Raw genomic sequence first — 26,029 nt, forward strand, 5'->3', positions numbered from 1 at the left:
AAGTTTAAGTAGGTTGCCTACAAAGCTCTAGCGTGGGTTCACCTATTTCAGCTTGTATGCTATTTATCGGAGTTGTTCTGTACTCTCCAAGTATAATCCTTATAGAGGTGTTATGTAACGTATCCAAAGATTTTAACGTTGTTGTGCTGGCAGATGCATATGCAACACATTCGTAATCAATTTTGGAACGAATTAAGGATTTGTATAAGATGTTTTACCATCGGCACCCCAAGTTTTGTGAGCTAAGTACTTTAACAAGTTAAGGCCATTTCGACATAAAAGAACTAACTGCTGGATAAGACTTTTCCAATTTAACTGTTGATCAAATATAACACCTAGAAATTTTATTTCGTTTGTATAGAAAAAGTTTTGATTTTCAAGCATTACGTTCAGTTTATCCTCGATATGTCTTTTTGAAAATATCATACATTTTGTTTTATTAGAGAAAAACCTGAAACCGGTACTTAGGGGCCAATTTACTAGTTTATTTAAGTGTTCTTGTAATATTGACGCCATACGATTACTGTTCTTGCCATTGATGTAAATAATTAGGTCATCAGCATAATATAGTCTTGCCTAAAAAGGTTTATTGGAATGGATGGTATTATTTTTTTATTAGATGAGGAATTGGTGTCGGCCCTTATTTGTTGGATGTAAAATTACTTTTATTTCATACTTTGTGAAATAAGTTGGTTGCTAGTTCTTCTGTTGGAGATAAGCTTTGCGATAGATGTCTTTTGGTTGATTCTATTGATTTTTCAGTTGTTGGAAGGGTCATATTTGACACCTCCATCAAATTTATGGAAAGTGGAGAAGTTGTAGAATTACTATTGTCGCTGTCTGTTGTGTGAATTTACGAAGTTATATTGTGAGGCAATAAAACAAATAATGGAAAAAGCAAACGAGTATAAATTAGAATTGGAAATGTTATTCATAGACTTCAAACAGGCATTTGATTCAATTAAAAGGAACGGAATAATGATAGCACTTAAAAAATTAAAAATTCCACATAAACTCAGAAAATTAATAGAAATGACAATGAGAACTACAAAAATAAGCATAAATACACAAAGAGGAGAGACACAGGAATTCATTATAAATAAAGGGATGAAACAAGGAGATGCCTTATCAACAACGCTATTTAATCTAGCATTAGAATATGTACTACGAAATATAAATAAAGGAAATCTCAGAACAAGAGGTGGTCAAATAATTGCATATGCAGACGATATTGCTATTATTGCAAAGAACAGAAAAATAATGAAAGAAATGCTAGAAGAAATAAGAGAGAAAGGGGAGGTAATGGGGCTAAGATTAAATCAAGAAAAGACAAAAATATTAAGATTAGGGAAAAAACCAATGAAAGAAAAAATCAAAATAGGAAGTTCTGAGTTTGAAGAAGTAGAATACTTCAAATACCTAGGAGTTACAATAAGTAAATCCGGAGAAAGGAAATCCGAAATAAAAGAAAAAATATTAGCAGCGAATAAAGCTTATTTTGCAAATAAAACATTACTTAAAAGCAAAACACTGACTAAAAAAAGTAAGATGAGCATTTAGAACACCATAATTAGGCCAATATTATTATATGCAGGAGAAACAATGACGATGGTTAAAAAAGATGAAGAAGACTTAAGAATAGCAGAGAGAAAGATTATGAGAACCATACTAGGACCAATCAGAACAGAGCAAAATGAATATAGAAGCAGAACAAATGCAGAAATTAAGGAAGAACTTAAGGAAGACATCGTAACTAAAATAAAGCAATGCAGAGTTAGATGGTTAGGTCAATTTTGGCGAGCAGGCGATGAGGCAGTGACATACGCAATGATAGAATGGAATCCAGGAGGAAAAAAGAGAAGGGGAAGACCGAGATCAAAATGGCTGCAAGAAATTGAAGAAGACCTCCAAAGGGCAGGAGTCAGAGAATGGAGAGGAAGAACTAGAGACAGGAAAAAATGGAGAGATATTGTCAAGAAGATAAGATAAACAAAAAAGACTGATCCACTTAAGAAATCGGATCTAGAAAGCATTTGCGGTTTAACCCCACACTGGGGTGTATAGCCATTATATATATATATATATATATATATATATATATATATATATATATATATATATATATATATATATATATATATATATATATATATATTGTGAGGTGGATTAGAAGTTGGAATAAAGTTGGAATAGAATTTAGTATGTCAGAATTGATTAGGGGAGAGGATTCTTATAGACAATGTGAGGCAAGATGGCCATTTTGCTTGCATTTGAAACAAAGCGATTGGTCGCTGGAATCCTTTGTAGCTAACATTATCTTGATTGACCACGATATATTCAGGTATGGTTATATTGTCTAGGGGTTCTATGTATACTTGACGCCTAAAACTGAGTATGTCGCTATATTCGGGATTTGTAGCTCCAATTCTCAAACATGTTATTGGTGACATGAATTTCAAATTTAGGTTTTGGAGAAGACTGCTCAACACTTTGTGTGGGATTGTTGGACTAACATTAGATAAGATAAGTCGTTCTGACGGGGTGATTAGTCTACGTGCTGGAAGTACTTAATTATTTATTTTTATGGATCCTGTTTTATTGAAAAAATCATCAAATACACCTTTACTGGAAAGATAAATGCATACTCGATTATGAGAGCTTCTTGACGAATAAATAATATTTTTTGGTTGAACAAGTGGTCCTAGTTGCAATAGATCATCTTGCAATTAAGCTTCATAAATTGAACTGAAGATGATAACTTGTTCTTTTAGTGGAAATTTTGTACTGGTTTGTTGAGATGCAACAGCAGAGTACATTGGATTGCTTTGAGAAGTTGTAGGAATTTCCATTGATGATAAATTATTATTCGTCATTTAATTTTACTTAAACAATTTATTATAATTATAATCATATCCAAGTACGGTTCTCATTTTAATTATTGTTGATAAAAAACCAGTCCGGTGTTGTGTGGATACATGATACTATAACAAACAAGGTATGCTCACTTGCCGTTCTAATTTTAATCGACTTTGCGCATGACGTCATAGCGAGACAAAGCCAGGGGACTTGTGGGGATCTTATTTTAACGATGCATCATATGACAACGTTGTTCCATTACTGTAATGAACAACTTCGTAACTTAAAATGTTAACGTATAGTAAGTATACCTCGATGCCATATCGTGCACTAAGAAGTCATAACTAGTTACTTTCTGTGAAAACGTGGTTTGAAAACTAATAAGTAATTTGTAAAATTAATTAAAGAAATATATGAATCTTCGATTTGATTGTGTGTATTACAAACAAAATAGATATTGCTACAAAACATAAATTAAATATAAAAGGCCGGTAAAATGTAAAGAATTTGAAACATAAGTAAAAGCAGGTCATACTTCAAACTTTATGAATATCATTTAGATAATTATTTTACAATCTTCGTGATTTTTCTCTTGCGGATATTGTAATAATTATCTTTAATATTTTTATTTAGAATTGGTATTAAATGCATTTTACATATAAAAAAGTAATTTTATATCCTCGGCAACATTTACCTATTTTGCAGCTTCTGTTATGTTTTTTAAATAATTTTTAGTTATTTTTAATTTGTTGTTGTTGTTATTATAACTACGCAAAATATGTTCAAGTTCACTACATTTAGTTACAAATTCCAGTGTTGTGTAACGAGTCCTTTACTTGAAGAACCATTTACTTTTTGTCACTGGAATCCTTTAATTTAATTATAAATTAAATTCATTTTTGAAATATTCTTAAACCAAATATTTAAAACTCCAGTAAATTTTATTTTCGAATGTTGGCATTAAATCCCGCCCTCTGTCTAAGACTCTGAAAGTACATCGTCGTGACAGCCGTAGCACCGTCAGATCGCCACTTGTGGCTGGAATTTCGTCGAGTGAACATCGTTTGTTCAAGGCGGCTGTAGGTGCCATTTTCATGAATTGGGTTTAAGTTTATTTTTTATTTTGTGGAAAAGCTGTTGTGTTGGAAGAAGCCATTTGTTATTTAGTTGTTTTTTTTTGTGAAAGTACTTTAATTTTGGACCACCTCAGCCGCCTAATTACGGATTCCAGTGCAAGTCAGGGAAGAATACTTATTTTTTTATGGAGAATTTATTAAGACAAGGGGAAGAGGAATTTTAAGTTTATGGGTTTTATGAAGAAGAATTTAATGGACTTGGTTTAAAGTACCTCTTTTTTTATATGGAATCCAGGTTTGGTGTAAATTTACCCACCTGCAACTAGTTCTTCACCAGAGGACCTTCCAGGGAAACCTACGGAAACCGGCAGGAAGAACTTAGTTTTATCTTTTTGTTTCTTGTTTAAATATCTTTAATAACATTACGTCCTCTTCAAGGGGACCTCTTCATCCTTTTTACCTTTTATATCATTAATAATAATTACATTTACTTTTCCTAAAACAATAGTCAGTACAATTTAATTAAATTATTTATTGTCTACCAAGGGATGAGATTTTGACTCTCCCTTGAATCTCTCTTCATCAGGTTATCGTGTGCACACATATCCGGAGAGTTTCATTTCATTTCATTTCAAACTTAAACATTTATTAAACGAAAACTAAACTATTATATTAGTGAGTAGTATTTTATATTTATATTATCTTATATTTTATTTTATATTATTTATACATAATTATTGAGTATAACCTCTGTCAAAATTTAACATTAATAGGTACGTTAGGGGGGAAATTGTTTATCATTATATTCTGGGATTTTACTGTAAATATAGATAAGTTAATTGTATATAAGAGGTGATGGGTCATATATAAGTGTTTAAAATAGTCTGTACATAAAATTGGTGTTTATTAAAGTTGGGTTAAAACAATTCAATATTTCAATTAGTACCTATCTTTCATATTTCAGCAATACAAGATATCTCGGAAGAAAACATCTAACTTCCTGGCGCCCAAACATTCAGTAGAGCAACTTTATCTTTTATCTGTTTATTTCTTGGTGGTTTTCTTGTCATTAGTTCTTATATCTTACGGTCTCTGTAGGGCATGCAAATTGGCCGAATCCCTCTTTGAGTGTCGAGTGGTCATTCTCCTGCATAGTCGCTAGCCAGCATTAATTTTATTATATTTTAAAATTCATATATACCCTTTATTTATTTCTTTTACATAATTTATTTCTATCTAATCTCTTCCATCTTCTGTTATTCCACATATTAGTTCGTTGGTGTATAAAGGTACATTTTAGAGTTTACCCTATTTCTACACTGCACATTTTTGCTACACATTCCTCATTTTTGTTACATTTCACTCTTTCATCAATATTTGTTACAGTCAAATTTCTTGTTACTTTACTCATTCTTGTTACAGTTGGTTTAAGTAAACCCCCCTCAGAAACGTGGTTTACCCAACTAAACGATTTATCGTTAGCGTCCGGAATATATCCAAGTATTTCTTTTTTTTTGTAACATAAATGCAATGAAACCGGCTAAATTTTCCAATCAATCCCATTCCAGGTCTTTTCAGAAAAGATCTCTTCAGTAACAATTTCATAATAATGAATTATACTATTAGCAGTAATATTCCACTATAGTTTTTCTTTTGAACAATAGTCAGCTTCTGTAAAATGTTTTGATCATATTCTCGCGGTTTCTACATTAAATTTGTCTCGCTGAAAACACTTGAAGACCCATACTTTACGCATTTGTTTGTCTCTAGAAAACACAAAAAAACGACACTTCGAAAAAGATTTACTTTTTTTATTATAATTGTTTAAACAACTCACCATTGCACAATACATTATGGCAACCAAATAATTAGTCTTCTTTATAAAGTAGCTACAGGTAGTCGAGAGGAAGTTGCGTACGATAAATAAATTAGGTGATATTAACACAGTAAACTGAATGTTTTCACCACAAAATTTATATAACAATATAATATACAAAGTCTTTACTACATCAATGAATAAATAAAAATATCATTCATATGTTTTGAAGCACACAGGATAGCAACAGACAGAGCATTTAACTTGGCATCATTAAAGTTGTCTCGGGCTTACGTTACAGGTGTGCGAGAGAGATGCAAGAACATGCGCGTTGACTTATCTTTTTAGTTATAGTATCATGTTGTTGATATGATTATTTTATTTAGATCGATTTCCAAAATAAATATATTAATGCAATCTAATTAATATTCTTTTACTCACGTTTATACCTTTTCTTATAAAACTAACTTAAATCAACAAGTATATCACTTTTGTTGTTTTACTATGGTGAAAATACTAGTATAACATTGCGAATTTATCATAGCTCAAATTAAACACACTACATATTATTTGGTTCGGAAATCAGATCCGGTCTCCGAAACAAGGCTTTGATTTAGAAGTTTACCAAAGATTGGATGCAAATATTGAAGAAAATAATTACAATTTTAATGGGAATGAGCCACAATTAAAGTTTAAAATAAAAGTTTATTGGCGCTCTAATTTCCACTTCCACTCTTCATTTTTGTCTGTACCCTATAGCCTAAATTGTGTCAAATGTGAGTTGTATATATCTGGATATTTTGTGAAATCATTTATTTAAATCCCGACCCAGACAACTTCTGAAAATGCAAAGCCATATACAATACCTCATTTTTAAGTTATTTTTCATGGCTCAGCTTTTGAAAGTTCGTACATTGAATATACAATTGAATTGAGTTAAAAATTCATACCATGTATCCGTCATAAGTCCACGAGCCGAATTTCATGAAACAGGTTTGTTCATCGAAGGGAAAGTACTCGACGTCAATTTCGCAGAATGATTTATAGATGGCAGGAGGCTTCCATACAACTGTTCCCGTGTGGTGAAGAATCGCTTTGGTCATTATCGTTACTTCGTAGTTTCCGTCGGCACTGAAAAGAAAAAAAAAGCACCGATAAAGAATGAATAAAGGCTAATAGGTAGATTCATTTTATTTTCTGTTTTTTGTATTATGAATAATGACTAAGTATTAGTGAATTCGTTGAACAATGCATATTGCTACATAAAAGTGGAATGAAAGTGCAAAAATTGGATTTTCAGTTAAAAATCTTTGTTATGATAATTTAGATTTTTATTAGATTCTGCAATACTACTATTCTCGAAATAAATTTGACCCATTTATTTCTAGATATTATTTCGCCCCCAAAAGTCATATTTATGGAGAAAACAAGAAGTTTTTCTGTCTATTTATTTTACTTGAAAACGTAGGTTTTATCTCAAATAACCTCATAATAACTCGCATAACTCGTATATATCTCGTATAATAAACAAATCCACTACCAAAAGTAAGACATTATGGAGTATTGTTAAAAAAGAAACCTATAAGGAAAATATTATATACGTCCAATCTGAACACCAGAAGAGATTAACCAATACTTTACGAATAAAGCAGATATTATATCGAACTCAATAGCAAAACTCTGAGCATGACATACACTACTATCTTAGCAGGCTACCTAGAAAGTCGAGTTCGTTCTTCATGGCCCCAATAGTAGCATCTGCTGTGAAAGAATGCATAAGAATTGACTACTATGGTTTTAACAGTAAAATTATTAAGGCATCTCCAGATATAATTATTGAACCACTCACAATAATATTTTACTAATGTATTACCGAGGGTTACTGGCCTAATATATTCAAAATATCAAAAGTAATTCCACTTCATAAGAAAGGAAATAAAAATGCTCCAAACAATTACAGACCTATTACCATAGTAAAATGCGTTAGGCTTTCACGGCCATCGTCTAACTTGTTAAACTGTTTGTTCGGGCTGTTAGGCCATTTTCTTCTGAGAGTTCTCAACGTTTCGCCAACATTAGGGGTTGGCATCTTCTGGAGATATTACTGCTTCGCTTGTAAGCTGAAACTGATGCCGCGTTGTATTGTACTACGGAGGTCATATTTATATTTTCTACTCGCATCCATGGAAAAAGCACTATTACGAGAATAAATACAGGACACTAGACGGAATTTGGCGAAGGTTGACAAGGAGCTTTTAGATTTGTTTTACGTTTTCAGCAGCAGGTTGAAATATACAGATTGGAATAAGATTGAATCCATTTGTTACAGAAAAACGGAAAATAAACTAGTAAGGAACACAACGCCAGAAAAACATACATACGAACAAAAATACGAACGCTTAACCAAACATAAGGAGGTAGAATCAAAACAAAACACAGAAAGGACAGTAGTAAATCTTTCAGATTAGGGTTTAACTCTAGCCAAAACATCATTGCTAGCCAAAGGGGGAAGTTTTGCGATTGCACCTAAAGTGATAGCCAAGGAAGATATCATCGCTAATATCGAGTCTGCGATTCGCAACATACCAATTGAAAAAGCTAAAGAAATAAAGACAGAATCAGCGAGAATTTTGCATAAAACTAAGACACCGAATAATAACCTGAGTCACCAAGAAATCCGTGCCATAAAATCGTTAAACGCAGACAAAGATGTAATTTTACCAACAGACAAGGGAAACGCCACCGTCATAATGAAGACAACCGACTACAAAACGAAAATACAAAATCTTCGACATCCTGGGGTATATAAAAGACAAAAAAAAAACTCACAGCAGTCAACATATGAAAAATCAATAGACTTATAAAATCTTCGTTCATACCAGCGGATACAAAGCCAAGAATATGCAACAGCGAAGCAGTCCCACCACGCTTGTATGGCCTATCAAAATACACAAAGACTGTATACCTCTATGCCCAATTGTGAGCTTCATAGGGTCTTCGTTTTACAGCCTTGCTAAATATCTGGCCAATATTTTACAACCATACATAGGAAAAACGATGCCTTTGTAAAAGACTCCGTCTCTTTCATCGAGAAGATCAAAAGAACAACTTTACAGGAACCTGACATTCTTGTTAGCTTTGATGTTGCTTCCCTATTTACAAGAGTTCCCCTAGAAGACGTTCTGAATTTAATTGAGGGACTAGCTTCGAAGGATATGGTGGATTTTACCGTTTTTGCCTCACTACCACCTAATTTTCACAAGAAGACCAGATTTATGAACAGGTAGATGGAATAGCAATGGGAAGCTCACTAAGCCCGGTCGTAGCCAACCTTTTCATGGAGCATCTAGAGAAGAGGGTAGTGGAGTCATCATATTCAATTTTCGACGGAAACAGAGAAAGATCAACAACTAGCGTTCCTAGATGTACTAGTAAATCAAAAGAAAGGTTACTTAGGACATAAAGTGTATCAACAACCTACACACATGGACAGATACCTAAACAAGAACTCAAATCATCATCTTGGCCAAAAACAAGGTATCATCAAAATTCTGGCGGAGAGGTCTAAGAGAATTTGTGAACCACAGCATCTGCAAAGTGAACTTCTTCACATTGAAAAAGCGCTCACCTTTAATGGTTATACCAGAAGAGAAATACATAGAGCGATTAACAACGTTTATAGAAGAAAGGACGAAGAAACAGCATGTATCGACAAAGCGTTCTTGCCCTATATATCGAGGGTAACAGACAGAATTGGACGAATACATAAAAAAGTCAATGTAAAGACCATTTTCAAGCCAACAAAGAAAATCAAGGACTGTTTAAGATCGGTGAAGGACAAACGCACCCTTTTGCAACGGCCGGAGTATACCGAATACTATGCACATGTGGAATGGTATATGTGGGAACCACAAAAAGACAAACAAACACAAGGATAAACGAACATAAAGCCATTGTCATTTAGGACATATCGACTAATCTGCCGTTGCCGAACACGCTTTGGGAAGCGGAGAACTTGAAATATTGTTTGAAGAAACGCAGATGCTGGATAAAACATCACAGTACTACCCACGATTATGTCGGGAAGCGGTGGAAATATATAAGCATCAAAATAATTTTAAACGGATAGAAGAAGGACTAAAAATTAACAAAACATGGATACCAATGTTAAAATCCACAAACACCCTTCCCGCAAATCAGTAAAAAATAAAGGATACAAACGACGACACACCCCCTCACGCCAAAACCAGCGGAGAGGAGGCGGTAGAAAATATAAATATGACCTCCGTAGTACAACGCGGCAGAGAATACAGCCACAGCTACCCTCACGCGAGCCACAATATACATTCACTAATTAATTAAATTGTATACATAGTAAATTCAGTCAATTCATAAACATATTTTTTATTAACAAAATTTTGAAAAGGACCTTTTTAGCTCAACACCCCTTTCACCTCTGATTGTCTAGGATCCTCCTCCGCCGACACACCCACGAAGCCATCAACCTTTGAAATCCAAGCAACGAAAAAAGCCAATCCACCAAAAAAAAACAAACCTCGTCCTGAAGAGGTGAAAAGAGGACAACAAATCACAAAACGAGAGAACCTTCAGCCACACAGGAAGATATTCGAGACAATGCGACAACGCGGCGTCAGTTTCAGCTTACAAGCGAAGAAGTAAAATCTCCAGAAAATGCGAACCCCTAGTCTTGACAAAACATCGAGAACTAATCTCAGAAGACAACGGCCTAACATCCCGAACAAACAATTATTACCATAGTACCAATAATAAGTAAAATTTTTGAAATCTTAATTAAAGATCGTATAACAAATTATTTGGATAACAAAAGCTCTCCATTTCGTTTTAGAAAAAAATACTTAACAACTAAAGCTTTATTAGAAGTAATAGAACAATATTGTTCACGGTCTTGATGCAGGTGAACTACTAATGGATTAATGTGTTACCTTACAAAAGCTTTTAATTGTGTGGATATTCAAATACTATTGATAAAATTGGAGTACTCTGGAATAAGGGGTACCATACACGACCTTTTAAAATCATATCTTACAGGAAGAACACAGATTGTTGCATTTAATAATCAAGAATCTAATTCTCTATCAGTTTCAACCGGAGTACCACAAGTATCAGTTTTGGGACCTCTGCTATTCTTGATATATATAAATGATTTACCAAATGCGTTGGAAAACACCAACTGTATTCTTTTTGCAGATAACACAACCTTACTATGTAGAGGTAAAACTGATTACAGTCAGGAAGTATTAGAAAAATCTGAATCCTGGTTTAACTGTAACAAACTCAAGTTAAACGAGAAGAAAACCCAGACAATAGTAATTATTTCCGATAAATCTGTTAAACCATCTGAACCAGTAAAGTTACTAGGTATTACTATGCATACAAGATTAAACGGGCTGCACCATATTGAAGGATTGTGTAGGAAGCTGGCCTCACAGATTTTTGCCATGCGCAGATTGGTTACTTCTGTGAGTCGAGATATTCTTAGGTCAGTTTATTTTGGAATGATTCATAGTATCATGACATATTGCATAATTCTTAGGGAAAACTCCTATACATATAAATTTTTCACTTTTCAAAAAGCAGCAATCCGAATTATTGACTAGCAGAATATCACGCCAGCTGCAAACCCTTGTTTAAAAAGTATGCCATTCTTCCTTTACCTTCAATATATATTTTTGAAAGTTTGTTAACTGTTTATAATAATATACAAGATGTAAAAACACATGCTGATCAACATTAGTACAATACAAGAAACAAAAGTCATATCATTATACCATATTCCAGAATGTGTGTTACATAACTTAATACAATAGATTATAATCTGTATAATTATTTTTTAAACCTGAACAAAAATATTGATATTAAGGCAATGAATTCCAAACAATTTTATAAATTAGCAAAACACTTCTTGCTGGAACACTGTTTCTATAGTATACAGGAATTTGTTTGTTTGAGCTCCTAGTTTAGTCGTTTTTATGAAAACTATTTTACACCTAACTGAATTGTTTTTTTTTATATTTTTACATTTCTATTTTTCAGTATATATGTTGTAATATGTGATCTTGTATTATTTCTTATTTATTTCCTATGTATACTTAAGTGACTTATTTATATTGTAATTATGACATATAGTGTTTACTATGTAAAAAATGTCAATAAACGTATCTATCGATCGATCTATCTATCTATAACCAAAACAATTCTCCTGGATAATTTTTCACGGAATGCTTAATTTTCTTTCTTTAAATATTGCATCCTTTATTATAAATTTTTGACCCAGTTGTGATGAAAAATAAAAGATGTTGTTTTACTACTAATAAAAATATATCATTTAAGAAAGAAAACGATATAAAATTTTCTAAATACAAAAGGATTCGCTCTGATTTTCATGCAAGAATAGAAAGTTCCTGTATTCTTGTCGTGTTGGCAAATGTTCTTGAACTTCCTTGATAAGGATACTTATGAAACAGGCTTCTTTTCACTGCTCGTTACTTGAAGACACTTGTGTAAAAGTATTTACCCAGCCAAGAAGTATTTTATCATTTTAATACAGCTCTAAAACTAACACGAAACTACTAAAACTGTAGGTTAAAACAGTTTGCATATGAATATCAAAATAAGCAGTAGTCGTCCATAAGATATAAAATTATATTTTGCAGGATTCTATTTATAGATCAGGGCGTATCTGCAAAAAAATTGTCTAAATGTGGATGAGAAGGGTGGGGTTCGAATTTTTGCAGAAATAGTTAGGTGATAACTTCAGTAATAATATTTGACTAATCCTCCCTCCCAAATTGATCGAGAATGTTAATAAAAAAATTAAAATATTTAAAAATTACTAAAAACATCGTTTTTTGAAGTTATTCTTCTATACACGCGCTCCACGTTCGAAATTTGTATGGGAGTGAATCTGTGAAATCATTACATACGTAAGATAATGAGTAAGAGAGAGACAGAAGATATATTTTCTCTCTCTTCCTCTCTCGAATATAAAAATGTTCCTTTTGTATATATATTTAATATTATATGTATATATATATATATATATATATATATATATATATATATATATATTATATATATACACTTCTCCAAGAAATTAACGCACCACTTTAGTAAATCAATTTTATTTGTAAACAGGCAAAGAATAAAAAATAAAACCTTACCAGATTTATTCTACATTTTATTAGTAATTATAACAATTTGTCTAATCATCAGAAAATGTTGAAGTACAGGAGAAAAAAAAATAAAACGGAAAATTCTAAAAAAATGATGATAAGAAAAGTAAACTAAAATATGAAAAAAGTCTTAATAACGAGTGTTTCCACCTCTACTACGTATAACAGCCTCACATCGTTGGCCCATACTTAAAATTAATTGCCCTATTTCATTTTGGTCTAGTTTTCTCCAAATCTGGATCAGCCTCTCTCCCACTTCCTGTAAGTTGTTTGGTTGGATCGGTGTCGCTCTTAATCGCCTACCAAGGATATCCCAGAGATTTTCAATCAGATTTGAATCCGGACTATGTGCTGGCCATTCCATAGTGTTAATTTCTACCTCTTCTAGATAATTTCTGACGATCTGTGCAGCGTGAGGCATTATCTTGCATTATTAAGAAATTTTCACCGATATAAGGAGCGAATAGTACTACATGTTGCTCCAGGATCTCCAATATGTACCTTTCAGCTGTAACAGTTCCATTTTTTATGACCACTAGGTCCGTACGTGCGTTCAAAGAAATACCACCCCACACCATAACGGATCCTCCACCAAAAAATGTGGTGTGTGAGAAGTTACACTGAGCATATCCTTTGTTGGATCGTCGCAACACACGAACACGTCTGTCGTTATTGTACAAATAAAATCGGGATTCATCAGTAAATAGCACTCGTTCCCAGTCAGCCTCTAACCAATTAACGTGTTCTCTGGCAAAATGTAGTTTTCCCCTTCGATGCTCTGCAGTTAATAGAGGACCTCGGGCGGCAATCCTAGGTGTTAAGTTGTATTCCCTAAGTCGCTGGCGAACATTTTCAGTACTAATTTGTATAGCATGCACGTCTCGAAGCTGAATTTGTAGACTTCGATGTGCTACAAAACATTGTCGAAGAGCAGAAATTCTTAAAAATCGATCTTAAATAGGGGTAGTTACCCAGTTTTGTCCTTGCCCTGGTCTGCGAGTATGATCCCCTGTTTCGAGGAATTTTTCTAACACCCGTGAGACGGATGTGTGGAACACGTTAAACCGACGATCAATTCTTCGGTAACTCCAACCTTCTTCTGACAGTATCACTGCTTTGGCACATTCATCTCGGGTTAAATTACGTGATTGACGCTCCATAATAAACACAATTAACAATAATCAACAATTAAACAGTAGTCGAATAAACTTCGTGAACACTTGAAAATTAGTATATTTATAGAATTAGTACATTTTTTGCTTCTTTTTGGTTTGTTCCAAAAAAAACTATAGCGATAAAACACAGTCAATAAATATAGAGTGTACGAATAGCATATACAAGGGGCTTGCAAAATATAACATTACAATGGAAATTTTTATTAAAGCTAATAAAATATTTTAATATTTCAAAGTGGTGCGTTAATTTCTTGGAGAAGTGTATATATATATATATATATATATATATATATATATACATATAATATTATATATATACTAAAATATTTATTAATATTATTATGTATTTATGTGATATGTTTTGCATTATTTATTAAATGTTTATAATTATATTAGTCTTTTGTATTTCAAAATAATAATCTCAATAAATCATTGTATGACCCAAAACTGTCAATTTTGAAATACGTTTGTGTCATGTCCTCGGTAGTATAGTAGTCAGTATCCTGACTGCTATACTACACCGACCGCGCCTGTCACGCGGGAGACCGGGGTTCGATTCCCAGTCGGGGAGGACTTTTTTAATTATTACATGGTAAATTATGCGTAAGTAGAAAAGTTATGTATATCATTGTCATTTTTAAATACTTATGACTATTGCATTTTAATTTGTATTGTATTATTATATTGAATTATGTTTTACTGTATTGTAGTGTATTTTTTTATGTATATTATTGTCATTTTTAAATACATATGAATATTGCATTTTAATTTGTATTGTATTATTATATTGAATTATGTTGCAGCGTATTGTATTGTATTTTTATATTAATAACAAAATAAACAATGAATTTTACTGCAGAGTATGTGTAAAAATTTTTTTGCATTCAACTCCTTTCATACATATATGAAAATAAAAATATACATTTTCATCAAAATATTGATTCAATCCTTCATTTACTATACTCCTATTACAGGTCAAATGTTGTTTATTAATTGTTAGTAAGTTGTTATTAATTCTGTTTCTCTTTCTGCTATGTCTTACCTATAGCATTACATATGTAATGATTGTGCAGATTGACTCCCAAATAAATTTGTAACGGCGAATGCGTGTATAGAAGTGTAACTTCTACCGGCAGTCCCACTGGACTGCCACACCCGTTTTTTTTTCTACTTTTCTTGCTTATAACTTTCACAATTCACTTTGGAGCAAGTCGTAATAAAATAAAATAGTGACAATAAAATTTTCTATAAGATATAGTTTAAAATGTTTTAACTAGAAAATCTTTATAAACAGTCCTCCAAATTTCATTAATATCGATTTAACAGATTTCGCATATTAATTTTGCAATATAAATAAAAAAAATTGTTTACCTATCTAGCTATTTATGGAATTGAAATTAGACTATTTGGACGGTCTCACGAATGTTATAAAATTATAAACAATTTTTTGGCTTATAAACAAATGGATTATCTCAGCAGGTAACTATTAGCTAAAATTAAATTCTGGAAACAGCTTTGGAGAAGATTTGTACACTTCCTTGTGGCGCACCAGCTTTGATCTCCGTTAAATCGGTGTACACTTCTTCTTTTTTACCCTGAAATATCTATTCGCAATATATGATTCTAGGATTTCTGAATACTGTTTAGGCATGAACGTTCTTATTTTATAGTTTAAACCCTCATGCTAGACTTCAAACTATCAGATTATCAAACGCCTGTGCTACGTCCAAGAAGATTTTAAAGCAGACTTTCTTTTCTTCTAATGTTTTTTCTATTATATTCGTTATTCTGTGAACTTGATCTATAAAGGAATGTTTATTTCTGAAATCAAATTGATGATTTGGTATAAGATTTTTTCTTTCTATTATTGGTTTTATTTTTTTCAATAGAAGTTACCTGTTGGATATTTTTTATAAAAACTTCTAATTCATCATCAAGTTGCTTCGTGTTTCTCAATGGCACAACAAGATTAATTTTCTATTCAAGGTTTATTTTGAAGCTCTCAGTCAGTTTTTTCATTAGTCAGTATTGGATTAAACTCTTTTTTCATCACTATATCACTAATAGTTAAAATTATCGGTGAGTGATCAGAGTATTTTTGTAAATAAAAAAATCTATCAGGTCTAGAATTATGTTCCTATAGGTCAGTATGTTGGTCTACTAGAAGATATTACTTCACCCTTTTGTTCTTTCTAACCTCATATTTTCACAGACCTCTACCGTTTTTAGTTTTTTGCTTTCAATAACCCTATAGGGCGCTTTTATAACATTATCTTTGTTTGTTCTCTGGTTTCTCATTGTTTGTAATTTTTTAGCTATATAACATCCGCGATATTTTGCAGGGTGGTTTTCTTCACAATGAACACATTTTGTTTTATCTTCCGGTGGTTTTTGGCAATCTTTAGTAAGGTGTTTACCAATACGTTTTACACATCTTGGCTCCTATTTACTTGATTTCAACTCCCGTACTAAGTATGTCTGTTATGCCGTAAATTCTATTTATATCTTCATCCTGACTAAATGTTATGATGAACATATCTGGTTGTATTTTAGTTTTCATTTGAATTTCTTATCAGCTTTAATGGCTTTATATTGTCGTTTTTGTAGGTCTTTTACTATTTCCTCTGGTGCAAATTGATAACATATATTATAATTATTATAAAAACCATCGGTATTGCGCGTAAAAAATCCAAAAAAAAAGTTTCTGCATTTTGCCACAATTAAAGTAAGTTTCTATAAAACTGTTAATTAAATAAATAAACGTTACCTGATTTTTGCCATTTTTTATGATTCTCATGAGATCATTAAAATTTATCACTTTTTAATGGACCGGTCACTATAAAATTTCCATTTTAAAGGTGAATCTAACTAATGGCATTAAATATCGGTTTTTATTTTTGGCAGCAAATGTGAGACATTTCAATTATGCCTAAAAAACGCTGAATTTAAACTTTCACACTACAAACGATTGCACGTCATGCAAAATACTTCCACGAAGGCGGTATTGGATGAAATTTGCAGCTGAAGTAGTGTATTTTGGAAAAACGTACTTGTGTAATCGAAAAAAAGCAGTTTTAAATATTTTAGATCGTTTTTTTTTTAATTTAAATTGCAAAATAATTTTGCTAAATCGGTTAAATCGATATTAATGAAGTTTGGAGGACTGTTTAATTATGTTATAAAGATTTTCTAGACGAATTATAAAGGTCCTAAAATGGTTTATAAATGCATAAGAAATATCATCAGGTCCAGCTGCGGTATTTCTGAGATTATCTCAGAAGACAGATAGTTGCTCGTGGATAGTGAAACAGAAGTTAATGGATCCATTGTACTTTATAAAGATGATATTAGAATATTTTTATGTGGATACATTTCATGATGAGACAAAATAATATGATTAGTTTTATTTCTAAACTTTTATTCGAAATATTTGGCAAAGTTGTTAGGAATAAGTTCATGTAAAATAATCTCTATACCATTTGAAATTAACGAGTAGTATATTAATTAGTTTTGTGACCTTCAATTTGTTGTATTTTTTTCAAAGTTGGCTAAGATTGGAATCTTTCTTAATGGTCACGTAACAGGATGCTTTTTTGCTTTTGTTTACTATGTGTTTGGCTTTGGTTTTAAATTTTTTGTAGGGACCGCTTTATGATTTGGAGAGAATGTTGTTTTGCCAACGTGAGTCTTATCAGCTGAGATAATGGTGTCTGATATGGATGTTAACAAGTAATCAACAACATTAAATATGGGATGATCATGAGCTAGCAAGAGAGTGTTAACGGTTTTTAAATACCAGTTAGTTTAATTTAGGCGCCAATAACTTTCGGCGAAGACAGATCCACTCAATTTTTGAAAATTAAGAGTTGTTTGCTATAATGACTGAATTGAAACAAAACAAAAAGTAATTTTAAAATAGAAATTCCGAAAGACTGGATAACTTTGATGTAATGGTCAACCGCAAGCCTAAACTTAAAGTCGTGAAAATGACTCTTTTTTAACTTTAAAGAGGGTGTATGTAAATCTTTATCAGAATATTTAAAATACAAAGGTTAACTGGTTAAAAAAGAGAATTATGACTTATAATCAGGACCTTTTCAAACGTTTTTCATATAAGTATACTTATTCTCAAGATGAAGACTTTAAGGAGTTTACAAAAAAAAAACAAAGCGTTCAGGAATCTTACGTTAATTCTGAAATGTTTTGTAATACAGTTTTTTATTTAGTTTGTTTATTAAACAAGCCAATGTCAGAGATTTGGGTGATACTTGAATGATTCTTGATGATTAATATGATTAATATTTGAATGATTAATATAATAGAAGGTAATCGAACTTACTTATTATAAAGGACGATATCTGGAAGCCATATGTGTTCCGAAGGAACATGAAGAGTTTCAACACCACCATAATCGTCGGGATTCCATTTCAGTTTGTAGTCGTTCCATTCCTGGAAATTTTCTGAGTTACAATGTTATTTATTACTTAGATTTCCAAAATTATCGTTTTTACCTGTTCAACCCAAACGTTTGTGGTCATGATTTGATTCTTCAAGTTCTGAAACAAAAATATCGTTATCGAATAAACGTAAAATAAATGATAAAAATTGATAAGAGACAGACATTTTTTTATATTTACTTTATTCTTTTTTTTTTTTATTTAAACAAATATACCCGCATCAACCATTAAGGGTTATTAGCAGGGGGACATACACAAACAGTAAGATACATATTGTTACATAAAAAAATATTTTTTACAATCTGGTATATAGTTTAGTCATTTTAAGATAACTTAATAAAGACTGTACATTTGACGTTAGTATACTTTTTAAATTATCACTAAGGGCACACGCAATTCTTTCGTTCTGGTACACTGGACACTCAACAATTATATGTTTCACTGACAACTGAGTGTTACACTTGGTACACATCGGAGCAGCCTCCTGGTTGAAGATATGCTTGTGTGTAAGGAAAGTATGTCCTATTCGGAGTCGGTTGATGATGACTTGGTCTTTTCTATTATTTGGTAAGATGAGTTTGGTTCCTACTTGACTTAGACATTCTTTGAGTTTGTTGGTGCTTGAAATGGGTCTCTTCTAGGCATATGACTAAAGGAAGATATTCGTGTATAAGAAGCTTAATGGATTCTATATGTGTAAAATAACCGTTGGGGTTCCACTGTAATATGAATGTGCTGGCCATTAACTCTTTATGTGTTAACTATTTATTGTTGAGAACTTGATTCTTAGTCAGTTTCGTCAGTAGAAGAAGGACTATTGAGAAGCAGTTTCTTCTTCAATCTGGTGATATTGTTTTTTAAAGTTTTATTTTGTATTTGAGAATATATAAAGTTTAAAATTTCTTTTATTTCTTGGCTTTCACTTGAATAATTTTTAACAATGCGTTCAGGATGTTTTGAGTGAAGGGAATTTGCCAGAAAATCACATATTTCATGAAAAGTAAATGTAAAGGAAGGGTTTCTATTTTCAATTTTTTCTTTAATTTGATTTAGAATAATTGGAAAATCTTCTTGGGTTTTAGGCCTTTTCTTAGGTTTTTGAGTATCGGGAGGAGGTAGGTCATTTTCAAGAATTTCAGGAGAGGATATTTGTCTTTTAGTTGCAGGAGTAATTTCAGTGGTTTTTCTATCGCTTTCAATTACTAAGGAATTATCTTGGAATATTTTTGGTTGATTCAAGATTTGTAATTCATTGTTTGTTTGTGAGGAAGTGGTCCTTTGTAGCTGATGCGTGATTTTGTATGGTATTATTAATGTTTCGGTATTTTCTTGGTATTGGTTTCGTGGTAGATCTTGTAGCTGATTATATTTTTCATTGGTAGAGTTATGTATATTCACGTGGTGGTCAGTTTCCATTTGATTAATTGAGTTGCTTGACGATAAAGGACAGTCAGAATCGTGATGTCCGACAATCTTGCATCTGGAGCAGTTTAAACCATCTATGGGAATGTATAGTCGATATGATGAATTTGTCGAATGAGATTAGAAATGAGTCAGGAATTGATGCATTTTCTAAAGGACTTATGAACATTTGCCTCCTAAAGCTGAGTACGTGGCTGTATTCTGAGTCTTGCATGCCTACTCGTAGAAACGTCATGTTGGAGGCGGATTTTATACCCATAGTTTTTAAGTGCTCTTCAAATTATGCTATTAGGTATAGTAGGACATACATTAGATATGATGAGTCTCTGGGCACGGGTTATAAATCTTCTTACTTCAATCTGGTTACCATCAATATTTATATATTTGTGGGAGCTAAGAAATTGATCAACTACATATTTAGAGGAGAGGTAGATGCAGATGCGGTTGTTTGCTATTTTGGATGCCCAAACAACATTTTTGGGCTGTACTATTGATCCAACAGCTTTTATATATTCGAAAACTTTTATTCCTTGTATGGTTGAAAGTATAATACCTTGGTCTTTTGAAGGATATTTGAAACTGTTTAATGCATTGGAGTAAGATATATGTGACGTAGTGGGTATATTTCGTGAGGTAATAGCTGATTCCGGTTCATCCATCTTCCCGCTGAGAATTTACGTACATTGGCACAGGATCTGAAGCCGGACCTGGCCACTTAATAAAATTGAACAGCAGCCTAGCCTAATTACTTGTTAGAAGCAAGAACCAGCAAAAAGTTGTTGTCGATAATCGATAAGTTGAATTGAAATCGATAAAATATTTTGCCTTTTAAACTTCTGATTTTAAGGTTATTAATAATGCAGTTTTGTACTCACAGAATTCTACGATTTTCAGTACACTGTCACATTTAACTTTAAGTTGCAAACAGTATAAAAATTAAATTATATTTTTAATTTTAACTACCAGTAATTAACAAATTTGTCAGAACCGATATAAAGCTCTATGATCTGCTAGATATCGGGGCCGGACTCCTACTTTATTCTTGGAATTTATATTTACTTTATTCTTGATTATATTGTCTCAGATTTCTCACCCCTTGATGTACGCTCTACAATTATTAATGCAGGGCTATCTGATCATGAAGCAGTATATACCAGGTTTAACACTATCAACAAACCATCCTCGAAAACTCGACGTTTACATTACAATTAGGTATTAAAGGCATTTTCTTTAATTACAATTAAGTCAAAACATTACAAATACTGGACTACCAAATGTATCCGCATATCAGCCAAGAATGTTCGTTCACTACTGTACATCAAGAACTTTACTACCAACCTATTGTCGCTGAATATATCACCAAGTACAGAGAAACCTATCTAAAACTTATGAAAACAACTAAAATTGTAATATCAAAATCGTCTGGGAAGCTCTAAAAATGTTGCAATATAAACTTGGTCCATAATAAACGATCTTCGAAATAAAACTAACATAGCTCAAACATTTTCTCTTCCAAACCCTGAAAATCTAAATGAATGCTTTGTTAATGTGAGTAAAAATATAACATCAACTATTTTGCCACAACAATATCCCATTTCCTCTGAGATCAAGAGAAAGAGTTTCTTTTCCTTGATTGTGTATAATCTAGAATCCCAATGGGTGTGCTTGTCATTAAAATTACCAACAATTATAAATCTATTATGACAAGTAGACAGCAATAACGATAAGCTCAATAGATTTTGTTTTAACACTTACTGAAGTAGCTTGAAACATTTCTTATTTCTTGATGACGTCTGATAGCTTCTTTTGCTGTAATAGCATTACCATCTCTGGTAGTATTGTGAGGATGTAATGTACAGTATACTTTATATCCTTTAAAACTAATATGGGTTTTACTTGTAAAGTGTATTTCAGAAATGAGACAAATGTCAATTTTTTCAATTTCTAGGACAGTCTGCAATTATTTTTGATGTTACAGTAATTTATTTGTCTTACATTTTATTATTTTCAAACTATCTGGCATTAATGCTCTTAGCTCATTTTCTGCTATATTCTAATCCAGTAATGCGCTCATCCATTTTGGTCATTGTCTCCAATATTTGTTGGAGAGTACTCTCTAACTACCCTACATTACTTTTAAGTGCGTGGAATGGCAAAGAACTAACAAATACTCCATATATAAGGTATATTTCTATACGATATAATTGACGAAGTCTGCAGACCTAATATTTGGCCTAAAGAAGCTGCAGTTAGGAGATTTAACTTCAAAAGAAATTTTCAGCACATAAAGAAAACGGTGGAAGAAACTTAAAAGCTTCTAAAAACTTTAATCAAAATAAACTAATTTACATACAAGTTACGGTAAGCATGTTTCATGTTAATTTGCAGTGTCTTTCAAATACAGTTGATATGATCAATGCTTTTCTTGCATATCAAAATTTATAGGACATCATATGTTTTTTGGAGCACTGCTAAAGTGAAGAAAATTTAAAATGAAATAGAAACTCCGGCTTTTCATTAGCTAATTAAAATTTCTTTTTGTAGTAAAAAAGACACAAGGTGGAGTTGCAATTTATGTAAAAGAAAATCTTATAAATTCTTTTCTTAATCTAAATGAATATAATGTAGAACAAAGTTCATAGTTTTGTGCAATTTATATACCTTCAATAAAAAAGGGTGACTTTAACTTGTTTTTGGTGATTTTTGAGAATGTTATAAGGTTCTTGCTTAGTAAGCAACAGCAGACAAACTGATCATATTTGGTAATTTTAATATAAATTTTAAAATTAAATTTGATCCTTCTTTTGATATTTAAAATCTATTAACATTTTTCGGTCTAAAAGTAACTATAAACGATTATACTAGAATCACATCCCAGTACAGTAGTTGCATCGACAACATTATGACAAATTTTTCTGTGAACATCTACAGAGTGGGCGTATTTGAACTTTATTGTTCTGACCATCGAGCTCATTTTTTATTTATAGCGAGCATATATTATCCGAGCATAAAGTTGTTGACACTAATCAATCATTTCAACGGTTTTATTACTTCTTCTGGTTTAAAGAAGCTTAAACGTGCGCTAGCTAGTACAAAGATGGACTTTTTCTATGATATTAATAATGATCCTGATTTTTTGACAGTTTTTCTTACCGAAACTTATAACACCTTAATATTAAAGCATTTTCCCACTAAAAAAGTACGAGAAACTGCTGAAAAACGACCTGTGCAATGGTTTAATAATAAATTATGGTCGTACAGATCTAATCTTTCTCTTATTTAATACATTGCAGATGCTACTAAGGATCCCGAATTGTTCAAAGTATATAAACAACAAAAATTTGAATATAATAGGCAACTTTGCTAAAAAGTCAGATTACTGTGATTTTATTACTAATTCCAATAATAAGCTTGGAGACTGTTGGAAAATAGTAAATTACGAAAGAAACAACACATAACCCAGTTCGGTACAACCTGATCTACCTCCAGACGAAATAAATCAATTTTTTACTACAATTGCAAAAAATATAATTACATCTCTTCCCACTATTAATGTCGATGTCCTCTTCAATTATAGAAGTTATACTTCTCCGAGCAAGTCCTTTTTTTCGTCCCGTTGTGAAAGAAGAGTTCTTTTGAATAATAAAATATCTTAATCATTCTAATTTTAGGGATGTTCTCGAAATTAATAGCAAAATTTTAAAAAAAACTTACTAAATTTTAACACCTTTCACTTATCTTATTAATTTAATTCTATCAACTGGAGTAGTTCCAGAAGTACTAAAATACTCAAAAGTACTACCTATCTACAAAAAAGGAGATTCCTCAAAAACTGACAATTACAGACTCATAAGGATTGTTTCTACTTTTGGGAAAGTGATTAAAAAGGTTATCAAACAACAATTTTTTTCCTCTTTTGAGTAAAATAATTACTTTAGCAACTCACAATATGGACTCAGCAGTGCTCGTTCCACGACGAACGCGGCATTTAATGTTGTGAGCAAAGTAATTGAGGGGCTTGAACGAGGCAATCGCGTAGCAATTTCTCTTTGCGACTTGTCGAAGGCTTTTGACTGCGTTTCACACGACATTTTGCTTCACAAATTACATTACTATGAAATCAGAGGTATCCCTCTTAAGCTTATAACTTCTTATCTATGTAGCGGACACCAGGTGGTAGTGTCTAAAGGTCATCTCTCCGATTTTATATCCGCAAAACATGGAGTCCCACAAGATTCGGTCTTAGGACCTCTTTTGTCTAAACGATTTTTTTAAATTCATATCTCCGTACAAATATATACAATTCGCACATAATACGATATACCGTCCCGTTTCTGCGTCAACTTCGTATGTACACTTTTTTCATTTTTGTCGTTGAATTGACAATATTGTTGTAAACGATAATCTGTGTTATAGTTTATTCGTCTTCCGGGTTTGGACCGTGTCATTTGTGAGTGACCCAAAAGTGGGTTCATCTCGACGTTTCGCTACAATTGTATGTAGCTTCTTCAGGAGAACAAAAAAGAAGAAGAAAACAAAAGACAGGAAGATGGGTAGTTAGCAACGGTAGCTCAGTTACTCAATGCAACCAGAGGCGAATACTAACTACCAAGATGGGCATTTGGTCACAGTAACTCAACTACTTAACGCAGCCAGAGGTGAAAACCAAATGCCAGGACAGGGATTCACATCCAACAGCTCAGAACACTAACGCGTCGAGAGGTGGGGAGTGAATCCGACGATTACTCCGCTACCGCTCTATTTATAGTCGCGGTGACCTGTCGTGTCGGGACGTATCGGCACACTCCGTGGCGCGAACGTCAAGAAGCGGGTGCTGGCTGCTATTCATCTATTATATGAAAAGTTCATTGCTATGTCTGACATGAGGGGAAAGGGGGTATGGATTCAAATATTTTTGCCTCTTGTGTTTCACATTTTTTGGAAACCTATGTAGATTTAAGTATTCCAACTGTACTATTCACTGATGGTTGCAGTGCACAGAATCGCAACGTTAACTTGTCTAATGCATTACAACCAATTGCTTCAAAATATACAGCAATAATTTATTAAAAATATCTTACAGTTGGGATTCACAAATGGAGTGCGATTCTGTGCATTCAACAATAGAACGAAAAAAACAAATCTCGAGAATTATATGTTCCAGCAGATTTTGTTCGGTTAGTTTCGGTAATTAAGAGTCGAGAATTTCACCAGAGCCATACAGAGTGGTCTATAATATTGATTACAATTTTTTTAAAGATTACTCAAAAGTTGCTTATTATAAATCTATAAGACCAGGTTGTAAAGCCGGTGATCCATGCGTTATAGATATAAAGTTTTTAAAATACACTAACACTAGCATGTTTTATAAACTAAACTATGACGATAATTGGTTACTGTCACCTAACCGAAAAGCGCAACTAGATGATATTGTAATAACTTCACTTTAGAGTGGTCCCATACTTTTACAACCCAAAAAATATAATGATCTGCAAAGCTTAAAAAGGCTGGTATTAAGTGATTACCATAACTTTTATAACAATTTATTGCATTTATAAGTGTGTACCTATAAGTGGTTTTTTTTTAGATTGATAACTTTTTTTTTACAATTATCGTTCTTTATTCGTTTATAATAATCGTGAAAAATATATCTAAAAATGTTATTGATTTGATTTTTTTCATATTACTTATTCCTTGAACCGACTACTTTATTAGCGACCTAAAACACCAAAGTCGTATCTGCACCATATTAACTAAAAATTTATGAACGGCAACCTCGTAAATAACAAAAATGCTTATATTTTGGAAAAATATTAGTACAATAGAAAAATGCACCAAGTAATTATTATTTAAATCATCTGTATTATTATCAAGTCATTAAAATTATTACATTTTTAATGACATTAACATTATACGATTTTTTGTTCTCCTGAAAAATTTGTTATACGTAGTCACGAGGTTGACGCAGAAAGGAGACGATACGTTATATGAGGAAAAAATAAAGATAATTTTA

At 32.2% G+C, this 26,029-nt stretch overlaps 1 protein-coding gene across 1 annotated transcript in view; it reads right to left on the reverse strand.

Moving 5' to 3' along the window:
• nAChRalpha1 (nicotinic acetylcholine receptor alpha1) overlaps positions 1-26,029 on the reverse strand; it is a 205,754-nt gene that overhangs the window by 50,832 nt on the left and 128,893 nt on the right. The window contains exons 3-5 of the mRNA XM_072537798.1: positions 18,649-18,693; positions 18,477-18,586; positions 6,699-6,879 (exon numbers count right to left, since the gene is read on the reverse strand). Coding sequence (XP_072393899.1) covers positions 6,699-6,879; positions 18,477-18,586; positions 18,649-18,693 — 336 coding nt within the window. The remainder of the gene's footprint in view (positions 1-6,698; positions 6,880-18,476; positions 18,587-18,648; positions 18,694-26,029) is intronic.

This window comes from Diabrotica undecimpunctata, chromosome 7 (genome assembly GCF_040954645.1).
Source record: "Diabrotica undecimpunctata isolate CICGRU chromosome 7, icDiaUnde3, whole genome shotgun sequence".
NCBI lineage: Eukaryota > Metazoa > Arthropoda > Insecta > Coleoptera > Chrysomelidae > Diabrotica > Diabrotica undecimpunctata.